Source organism: Bemisia tabaci, chromosome 2 (assembly GCF_918797505.1).
Source record: "Bemisia tabaci chromosome 2, PGI_BMITA_v3".
In the NCBI taxonomy this organism is placed as follows: domain Eukaryota; kingdom Metazoa; phylum Arthropoda; class Insecta; order Hemiptera; family Aleyrodidae; genus Bemisia; species Bemisia tabaci.
In genome coordinates, this window is record NC_092794.1 from 2,824,670 (window position 1) to 2,836,142 (window position 11,473).

At 40.5% G+C, this 11,473-nt stretch overlaps 1 protein-coding gene across 9 annotated transcripts in view; it reads right to left on the reverse strand.

Moving 5' to 3' along the window:
• pyd (zonula occludens-like protein polychaetoid) overlaps window positions 1-10,343 on the reverse strand; it is a 321,021-nt gene extending 310,678 nt beyond the window's left edge. For 7 of the 9 annotated variants that reach the window (XM_072296555.1, XM_072296554.1, XM_072296552.1 and 4 more), the window contains exons 1-2: window positions 10,036-10,342; window positions 2,825-2,903 (exon numbers count right to left, since the gene is read on the reverse strand). In XM_072296555.1, the coding sequence (XP_072152656.1) occupies window positions 2,825-2,903; window positions 10,036-10,321 (365 nt within the window). In that variant the 5' untranslated portion in view covers window positions 10,322-10,342. Of the gene's footprint in view, window positions 1-2,824; window positions 2,904-10,035 lie in introns of all 9 variants that reach the window. The other 2 variants (XM_072296556.1, XM_072296559.1) reach the window with 1 other exon arrangement.
• Window positions 10,344-11,473: the final 1,130 nt, after the last annotated feature.

Genomic DNA, 11,473 nt, shown 5'->3' on the forward strand with positions numbered 1-11,473 from the left:
ATGTTGTGTTGTGGCTTTAGGTGAACTAAAAACAATCCGAAAAATCGCGTTAAAAATTGCGTGTTTCTTGCAGAAGCGTTGCAACCCGTATGTGAGAAAAAAGAAAACAAAAGATGATATTGATTGGAAAATTTCTTTTATTTTCTCTTCGGGGCCGGGGGGAGGGATAACGTTTAAAAAATGAGAAAGCCAATTTAAAGAGAGAATGGGCAGGAGAAATCGCGCGCTTCTTGCAAAATTGCCACAACTCACGCATAAAAAGAAAGAAAACAGAAGGTTAACGATTTGAAAATTTGTGGGGAGGGCGGCATTTTTAAATTGAAATGAAGGAGTATAGATTCTCTGTATCCTCGCCGACTAAAGTTTACGAAAAGATCTGAGATTTGAATGATTTCCTTGGCTTCATCCGTTGCCAATCGTAGTAATTTGGCCGATGCGCATGCGCCGCGCGGTCGGTTGTGTGGTGAGATGTTCACTCGTGGGCACTCGTAATCGTGGAAGCGCGCAAAAAATAGCTTTTAAGCGGCCGCACGCTGAAACCAAAACGATGACATAAAGTTTTCAATCGTAGAGACGCTTACGGCTTATTTGAATTTGCGGTTATTACTCTACATGAATTAGCGGGCGGTCGACCGCAAAACCGCCGGCGCGGGCAGACCGCCCTCACCTTTCAACGAAAAGAGACCAGTGTTGTGAGTTCTACATTCCAGGTCTACATGCGGAGGTTTCACGACTTTGAGGCAAGAGCGTCATTCGATATTTTCGACTCAATGGCAAAAGGAACTTCGAAAATTATGACGTTTCACGGCGCGATAATGAGTAAAGAATCAAGAGGGTTACATGTCAGTTTACAAAACAAAGACGGGAATGGGCTTTGCGGAATTTTCTCTCTTCTCTAAAAGCGGATAACTTGTACATTTTCTGATGACTATTTCAACGCACTTAATAAACCCGCCTTGCGCGAATGAAACTTCCCTGCCAACACCCTCGACTAACCACCTGGCTCTCTAAGACGTTTTGTTTCCAATTCGGCAACCTGAAGAACAACTATCTACGCCAGGACGCTGCTCTCGCAACTCGGCCGAAGATCCAAAAAGACGAACGAGGAATCAGAAGTACGACGTTGTCGAAATTAAAACGATAATGACCGATTTAAATCAGAGCAGTAAGTTTTTGTGACTCAAAATTCCCCACGCCTAGCCTATATTTCAGTTACTCCCGCACAGAGTGAGAAGGAATGAACTCCCTTTTAAATTTCTTCCCCGAGTTCGTGATTCTCATCACGAACTAGAACTAGAACATCGGAAAATATCGCTAGTTTCTTTGGGAATTGCTGGTAAGATTTACCTGGAAGAAATACCAGGTATATAGAATTCACCAGTTTTGTTTACCATAGTCGTTCCTACAAAAGATGCGTCAAACTAGTCTCACCCAGCAGGCCGATTATTGAAATTTTGATAGACAAAGCTAAGCTAAGCTAACTAAGTAAAGGAACCACCCATTTCAACCAATAGAATAGCTCCATACTCCCTATGTCTTCTTTGTCTATCGCCTTGTCTATCAATTTCAATAATCGGCCCGCTGGCCTCATTACAACGGACAATGTCCATAGGCGACTATAGGTCCATAGCACGAAAAGTAACACACTGTAACAAGTACGCAGGGATCCTGCGGGCTGATGATTGGAACTGATAGATAAAGCAATAGACAAAGAAAACGACGGAAAAATAGAGCAATCCTGTTGGTTGTTATGTACTGATGGAGAAAATGATGAACTTTAACATAAAGACTGTCGTGGGTTGCCATTAGTTAGTCTATTACTTACCTCCTTTGTCTATTGCAACCACCTGCTTCCGCGAATAGGATCGGTTTATTTTCCCTTGGTCTTCTTCGTCTATCGCTTTATCTATCAGCCCGCTGATCGTATTTAATTTACCGGACATCGTGAATCACGATTGCCACAGAATTTAGAGAATGAAATTCTCTGACATTTCTCTAATTTTCCTGACACATTTTGGTGAAATTCCCTCACAATTGAAAATCTGACGTATGGTTAAATAGGCATAATTGAAAATAGTTTTCAGGCAAAATTTCTTGTTCCAAATCTCAAACCCATTCTAAAAAGCAAATGAAGGTGATTTAATAAATTTTCCCTGACATTTCCCGGTTTTCCCTGACTGTGGCAACCCCGGTGAATACCGATAAATCCTTGTGGGTCAACGATGACTAAGGGATCTTTACACTGAATACACGGTATTTTTTCCATGAGGGAAAGTTCCCGTTTATGGTGAGCGACCAGGCAGCACTGCTTCGAGACGGGTTGTAAAGGCGTAAAACGTGCCAGCGCCTCGGTGTTGAACGGGAAAAGCGAAAACACCGCCCGCGCTGCACCACGCCGCGCCGGGCCGCGGCCCAGAGCCATGGTCCAATGGTAATGGTATAAATGGAGGCTAATGATTCGAGTGATTAACACCTGGTCCAGGCCCGCGCGCCGTTGCGATGCGCGCATAGAACTGCGCCTGCGCACTAAACTCCCGCGCTAAGGAAGAACGCCGTATGACCCTTCAAGCGTTGTCAAATTTTGCTTGGCAAATCGAGAATTTTCAGGTAATTTTTTGAACCTTTTTCTGTCAATTTCTCAGATAATTTTGTTTGCAATCTGATCTATAGTGTCTTAAAATTTCAAGAGAAAATATTCATAATTTTCCTCAAAAATAAACATTTTATCGAATGAAATTTGGCAACTCTCGAATGTCCATACGACGTTCTTCCTGAGCGCGGCAGTACAGAGCATGCGCGGTGATGAGTAGTGCAGGCAGCTTACCTGAGACGGTCGCAAGACTCCTCACTTTCTTTGTCGGAATCTATGTGTCGCAATGTCTCCCCCATCTCCTCGTTGGCCTCTGAAACAAAAACAACTCATTAATTGCCTAATTAATTGAAACAGAGGCAGCTATTTACGAGTATTTGATTTCGAAGAGTTCTGTGGCGTCTACGACGGCTGAGCCGATCAGAAATGGATCCTGCCCAGAGGCCATATTCTCACAATACGGGTAGTCTGGTTAATCGAAAATAAAGGCGACACTCGCCTTGAGATACAAAAATACGTACAACATACAGGAGGTGATGGGTCAATACAGGGGTGTAGAAAGTTCTTCGGCCTACGCAGTTTCGAGCACCGAGGGGTTCAGCCTACGCAGTATAACATTGCGAACACAGAACTTAATTTTCTAAAAATTAAAGGCGGTCGCATACATTTTCTGAAAATTCAACGCTTCCGCAGCAATTTTTGCTAAAATGCAACACTTAAGCAGTTATTCTCTTGAAAAAAAAGAGGAAAAAATCAACACGTCCACCCTAGAAAAATGAGTGTGTGTACACTGATTTTGCCAACCTCCAACACCCTTATCATAAGCTTTTGTAAAAATCAGTGCGTTGAATGTTCACATTTTAGAATATAACCGATTTTTTAAGTCGAGTAACCGAATGTCAGATGCATGTAACCGAACTTCTGTCATCAGTTTTTTTAACCTCGTAAGTTTGGTTATACTAACCGAACTTTCGGTTACAAAAACTGAAAAATGGGTAGGGCGATCCGATTTGAAATAAAAGAAAACACCAAGTTCTCCTACATTTTGTGGGAATGAAATTTTATCTTCATGAAGTCAGAGTTGTATTAGAGAAGTTGGAAGTTGTCACTTGTTTCGCCCCATCCAACTTTTCTACTCATGCGTTGAAGTCTTTGAGTCAGCCGAAAAGAGTTCAAGTTCTCCTTCATTTCGTGGAGATGTAATATCACCTTCTTGAGAGTCGAAATAGTTGCATCATATGTTCCGCGGCATCCAACTTTTCTACTTATGCGTTGAAGTCTTTGAGTCGACCGAAAATAGTTCAAGTTCTCCTTCATTTCGGGGAGATGCAATTTCACCTTATTGAAAGTCGAAATAGTTGCGTCTTATGTTCCGCCCCGTCCAACTTTTCTACTCTGCGTTAAAATCTCCGAGTCAGTGCGAAAAAAATACTAAGCTCTTTTCACTGCTGTGAGTCTCTTCACAAAGTCTCTTCAAAATGAAAACATGCTATGTCCTGGCTGAATGAATAAATTTTAGGGTCTCGCTGCAAAATGCCTTGCGAAATTCTACGATTTCTCTTAAGAGTTCCCTGAGTTTCTTTGAGCTCTTTTTTTCGGTTTTCCTGTGCCGCTAATGCAGTTTCGACCGTTCAGGCCGTAGTTTAAGGGCGCGAAAGCCAGGATTGTATTTCGCAAAAAGAAAATTTTACCAGAAAAATTAAAAATTAAGAAGCAGGAATATTTTAACTAAATAATAAAAGGAACTCAAATCTACAATAAAATGCAAAAATATAACGTAGTTTAAGGGCGCTAAAGCCAGGGTTGTATTTCGAAAATGGATACTTTTTGCAGAATAATTCAATATTAAGGAGCAGGATTAATTTAACTAAATAATAAAAGGAACTCAAATCTACAATAGAATGCAAAAAATTTGGAAAATCTCGTCTTGAAAATACAGAAGATTCGAAAACGCCTTTAATTGAGGCGTGATACCTCACGCGTCCGGAGAGTTAAAATAGTTGTATCCCTGCGCCTTAGCAGGGCGATGGAAGTTTAGTATTGAAGTAGCGTCCTCGCGTTGTTTTTCGGTTTTCTTCTGCAACTACTGCAGTTTCGACCGTTCAGGCCGTAGTTTAAGAGCGCGTAAGCCAGGATTGTATTTCGCAAAAATAAAAATTTACCAGAAAAATTAAAAATTAAGAAGCAGGAATATTTTAACTGAATAATAAAGGAACTCAAATCGACAATAAAGTGCAGACAAATTTGGAAGGTCTCGTCATGTAAATACAGAAGATTCGAAAACGCCTTCAATTGAAGCGAGATACCTCACGCGTTCCGGAGAGTTCAAATAGTTGTATCCCTGCGCCTTAAGAAGGCGATGGAAGTTAAATACTGAAGTAGCGTCCCCGCTTGGTTTTTCGGCTTTCCTGTGTCGACGCCACGCCACTGGTTGAAACTCCCCTGAAAACTGCCTAAATCGTCGACTCATTCATCGAAAGACGGTAGTCGCGATCCGAAGACAGCCAATAGAATCGTCCCATAAACGATAGAGGCTAATGGCAGTGGCGAGGTGTGAATGGTCGATCATCGATACTATTTCCCCATTTGAAGCTGTGGTAAAGAATCGATTATTAAGGTGTTGGTTGCGTATCGATTATTTTCCACGGGTTTAAATGGGGAATCAATCGATACATCGCAAAGCACGCCACGCCACTGGCCAGGAGCGAGGGGTGAGCTACGATCTACGTTGAATGGCCAGAAAAACACCTTCACGGAGCAAAACACAGAAAAAATGATGAATGATATTTGGACGCATTTCTGTCAAACGGAACTATGTTCATTAAGACATGAGCCCTGAGACGCTTAAGAATACATGCATACCAGGGCTCACGTCATAATGCACATAGTTCCGTTTGACAGAAATACGTCCATTTGAGGAAGGAGCGCGGCGAGGCAGGAACTGTCCGACAATGAAGCGAGCAGCGTGGAAGGGGGCAGAGTCCCACGCTCTAACACCGCGAGTTGTCGAATTGTCCTCTAAACGCTCCTTGTTTCACGAGTGATCCACGGCTTGAATTCAAATGAAATTGGAGCCCAATCTGACGGAGGGTCGGGAGGATTTTTCTTCGGTCCTGTACCCGCACCGAGTCGGGACGCTCATGACACGGCTCTGATTTTTCGACTCATCGCGTAGGCAGTGCCCGAGACCCGAATTTGCTAAAATTCACGCCGCTACACGCTATATAGGCCTTGTCTCCACGGGACGTTTTCATGGGATTTGTCCCAAGTTCGAATCGCAGGAATGAAACTTCTGGGATTTTTCCCAGTTACCGTCTCCACGGGACGGGGCTCATACAGTCCTGCGACTAGTTTTCGCGGGAAGATAAATTGGTTAAAGTCGAGTGTTTAACCGGGATTAAAATAATAATTGCGCTCAATTGACAATTAGACACATTATTTTAACTAAACAAACATTAACAATGTAGTAATGAAGAAAATATCGCACAATTCGTTTTCACTTCTTCTTCTCCTCTCAGTGGGTCCTAGGGGTACAAGTACCATACTTGGTTACTGGGAAAAATATTGATTAACTCAATATTTTTCCCAACTTCGTGAGTGGGATTTTTCCCAGGGACAAATCTCGTGAAACGGCTCGTGGAGACAAGGCCCTAGAGGGAACCATTCCGCCGCCCAAATGCCCTGGATAGACGATCAAATTCCCGAACCAATTCCGATCAAAGTAGCATCATAGTGTCGGGAGTCATCAGTCTTAAACGCATTGATTTGCTTCATTTTAAAATGGAAACTTGGCGGAAATGTTTCCTGAGGCAGGAAAAGATGAATGGTGGCACTCCTTTCTGATCTTACTTTGAACAAAAAAGTACGGCCCGTCAAAATTTGATGGTAGATGGTGACCACCAGTCATCAGCATGTCTACTTTGATCGGAATTGGTTCGGAATTCGATCGTCTATCCAGGGCTTAAGGAAAAACGCCGCGTGAACCTTCAGACGTTGTCAAATTTTCTTCCGATAAATCACGGATTTTCAGGAAAATTTGTAAATGTTTATCTTTCAATTTTTCAGAGAATCTTGTTGGTGATTAGATCTAAAAGTTCTGAAAATTTCAAGGAAAAATATTCAGAACCTTCTTTCAAAATAAATACTTTCTAGGAGGAAATTTGGCAACTCTTAAATGTTCAGACGGCGTTCTTCCTTAGCACGGCAGTGTAGCCAGCCATTCGTCGTGTATTTTCCTATGGTATTTTCGAACGCAGCTCCTATAGTCAAATTTTTATCAGGGTTGGAATTGAAACTGAAGGGATTTTGCGAAGTTCTTTCAGAATTTCTAGATGTTTGACCATAAGCATGACCGCGAGAAGAGGAACGCTGCAGAAAACTTAGTAGCAACAAGCGTAGCACTATTAGTTCCTCTATGCATGTAAGTGTTTTTATGGACGAACCAGAAATTGTGGTTCCTTATTGTTGTAAAATGTAGTCCATTTGTAGCCCTCTTATCTGTCAGTTAGAGTCCCTTTATACTGAGAGTCAAGACAATTTGAATCCATTTCTGATTGGTTCCAGAATTTTAGGCCTCCACAGTATCACAAACGGGAATAAAGATTACATTTTCACCGATTGCAAAGATTATAATCTGGAATGGACCAGGGAATTACGGGTTCGGCAAGGAACAAACGGAATGAGAGGAGGAACGGAGAAAGGCATTTGAGAATGGGGCCGATCAAAGATTACGAAAAACGTTCAATTTCTGTAATCTTTATTCCCGTTTGTGACATCCATGAGCCGAATTGTCTTGACTCTCAGTATAAAGGGACTCTACTGTCAGTCGGTTCCGACAGCGTAGGAATGCATACGGCAACTCTGCACGCTGGTGCATTTCCGAAAGATCAGTAGCGAAGGAAGAGGGACAGAGGGGAGGAGGGGGAGGGTTGGATATGGTTCTTTGAGGCAACAAAGAGGGACGGGATTTCTAAAAAATGAGAAGAATGCAGTGACGATGGCCGAGCCCCATAACGGGCATACCTCCACTGCCGTGCTCGGGAAAAACGCCGTATGAGCCTTCAGGCATTGCCAAATTTCCTTTAGGAAATCACGAATTTTTGGGAAAATTTGTAAATATTTTTCCTCTAATTTTTCAGATAATTTTGTTTGCAATTTCAGCTGAAATTTCTGAAAATTTCAAGTAAAAATATCCATGACTTCCTCCAGAAATAAACATTTCATCGAAGGAAATTTGGCAACTATTGAATGTTCATGCGGCGTTTCTCCTTAGCACGGCAGTAGCAGACTTTAATCCAATTTCTTTCCTATCCGTCTCCATTGTTTCTATTCATGTCTTCACCCGTTTGTTTCCGAAAAATTCTGGCTCATACTTTTGAAATTTGGAGCCTCGTCGCTAAGTCAGCGAAAATGTTGCGTTTTGCATACGAGGAATGCGTACGATCTGCAAATACTCGTCATTACCTAAAAAAAAATAAAGCATCTCGATTTCGACGTAGCAAAATTTTCACCAATAAATTGCTATTTTTTTAGGAAAGTGTCGATCATTTCTAAATAAAAATCGCTGTTTCCTACGAGAAAAAACCTAACTACATTTCAATACTGTCAAATCTTCCCTCGCAGATATCAATGTCACAGGAGAGTTTTAAGCGTTTCCAACAGAAAATTTCACTGGTTTCTTCTGCTGATTTTCTGCAAAAATCAGACATATTTTGTGCAAAAATTTCTCAGGTACCAATAATTTTTTTAAAAAAGAGGATTGTTTGAGTCAATTTTACAACCTTGGAATGGGGTTACATTTCCTCGTTCAGGAAACGAGAGAATGTGACCGATTTTTTTACTGATTGCACGCAAAAATTAGCCTGTTGGACAGATATTGCTTGGTCGCATTTTTGAAATTGGTGGAGACAATTTTTGAATCGTGAAGAGTTTTGTTCCATTGTATGGTAAGTGAACACGACAAGCTATGAATGCTGCAAATGAAAACAGAACGCCTGGGAGGTGGAGGTAATACAAACGTCATAGAACAATTTTAAATCTTAAAACTCATCAGACTAAATTACCCAAAAATTTCATAAAATTCATTGAGAAATTTTAAATTCTTATTTTTGATAGAATTTTCCATCTCAAATATGCCTGAATTGACATAATTTTCCGCAACACTATTGGCAATTGGCAGCATTCTCTTCTCTTTTGATTACACCAAGTAGATAGTGCAGACCAGCTCTGGAAGCAACCCTCCTTCCAAAAATTAAATAATTGAAAAAATAAAACTTGCATCGCTTAATTAAATAGTACCTATTGGATGAATTTGAAAGCATTGTGTGATACATGATAAGAGGTGCTTCATAGCTCATTGCTCGCAGACTTTTTCTCAGATGCAGCCATCCTTACCATTGAGCCTTGTCACTATCTACAGCATTGGTACACCACCCGCAAACAGTGAAACCAGTTGGCAATGGTTGAGATACTAATTCCAGTATCTGACTTGAGAATAATCTTTAGGGCTTTTTTTCATCCGAACCGAAGATGATCACTATGGAACGCACCACTTTTTCATCACGTTCCACTAGCGTGTTCCAGTGGAACGCTTGGACCACCTTTCCAAAGTGGGTTGAGGTTGCAGTTAGGCTGGTTGAACCAGCCCGAACCGCTACCATCGCGTTCCGCAGATAAAAAAAAAAGCCCCTTTTTTCGTGATACTACGCATTCATCAATTCTTCATTTGAAAATAAATGTCTGGACAAGTTGGAAGTTGGGCTGGGAGAGCAGTCATTACGCTGAGCTAGAATGGGGAAAGAAAAGAATAGACAAATGTCACATCCTAAAATTGCACCATTTAACAGATATTTACATGCTAACCAATGGGCCAACTGATGATTGATGTATTCGGACTGATGCGACTTCTGTCTATTCTCTTCTTTCCCCAGTTCTAATCAACAGGAATATAAAACCCATTTCAAAACTAACTCCAGGGCATCACATAGATAATTGGTAGGATCAGGAAAATTTGTACAGTCGAGAGGGCTGTGAAGTTAAGATCTACTTTCGACTTCCTTCTACAGAGTGTCACCTACCTAATGAAGATTAGAATAGGGCTTCCGACAAGAGATCAAGTTCGACTTCAACGTTACCTTTAGATCATGAAATTTCATAAAATCATTCATTTGTGCAATTAATGAATGAAACAGGAAAATGGAGAGTATTTAAATGCCAAGAATGGTCTGATCACAAATTATCAAAACCAAGGAACCTAAACGTAAGAAGGTACGAAACTGAAAACAAATGAGGCAGAAACATTCAGTGAGCAACAAGTGTCCAAACATTCACAATGCCGGTGTTTGAGCCCTCATGTAGATAGGAAACTCACAAGTAGCAAAAAGAAGCTGGCTATACGATGCGATCTACGCTAAATAATATTTAAATATATGATTATAAAAACTAACCAGGGGAATCACTGGTGAGGTCGTTCAGCTTTACCACATGGGTGCATTCGTTATCCAAAGCATAGCAGAACTCGCGAATGATATCCACACTTTTTTCCGACAGTAATCTAATGAAAATATCGCACTTCACATCATCATCATCCTCACTCAACACTAGATTCTCTTCGGCAGCCGTAAACACTTGATTTTTCACTAACTCCGACAGAATATTCGTAGAATTTAACTCGCGAATTAAACTATTTTTATGTTTACAGAGCAATGTGTACGCATCGCTCAAGCCCGCCATTACTGCGAGAGGTTAGAGAAGCGAGCTGATCAAAACAAAACCTGCCGCGCTCCATTGGAGGGGAGTAGGAGATACCCCCCACTCCAAAGCTCCGTTCATTCATGACAAAATCAAACGGCAAGCTTTACGCTTTACGTTATGTGGTAAGAATGTAGTACTACGCTCCCGCTATCACCTGACAAAATATTGGGAATGATCTTTGAGGTGGTCGACCCTCGACCGTGTTGCACAGAATGGATCCTGGCGCAGTTGGCCACTGTTTAATACATTGAGGATTCGCTATTTTTCTGGGAAGGCTGAAAGTTTAATCAGCTTTTATCAGAGAGTATGAGAGGGAACAACGTCAAAATTAAGATATCCATTCTGATGCTGCTTTTCCCAGCAATTAACCTGTCACCGCAGGAATTTTGAAGGATTTTGAGTATGAGGGAATTTTTAAAAACTGCACACATAGTACATTGATAATGAGTCTTGTGACTAAAAAAAGGACCTCATAAGGGTGGGGGGGGATCCCTTAGAAATCTGCTTGGTCCCCGTCAGAAAATTTAATATGAATTTTTTTTGTTTAATAAATTGAGACATATCTTTAAACTTATTTCAATTAACTTCTCGATAATTTTCTTTTAAATTTTAATTTTAAATTTTGTCCTGTGATATGCCCTCTCGCAAAAAGTTCCCTGGTGATAAAAAAGTTTGGCATGATATCCCTTGCAGCAATGACCTTAAAACACATTATTCAGAAATTCTTAAGGAAACTGCTAAAATTTTTATATTAGGAAACTCTTTTTCGCACGTTTTTTTAAGTAAAATTTACTAGAAATATAATTAAAGTAAAATGTGTTTTAAAAGAACTCTTGAAATATCAATGTAATTTTTTAACATTTTTGCAAACATTTTTAGAGTTGAAAAACTACAGTTGATATTATAAGAGTATTTTTAACCTTTTTTACTTAAATTTTCCATCTTGTACATTTTACTTGAAAAAAAAAAAATAGCCAAAACGGGTTTCCTAACACAGACACTTAAACTGTTTTCTAAAGCATTATGGCTTTTTGAAATTTAAGAGCTCTTAAAAGTTCTTTTAATAGTCGTTGCTACTGGGAAGACCTGAAAATTATCAACACAAAAAGAATGAGCAGAAAAACTACAGAA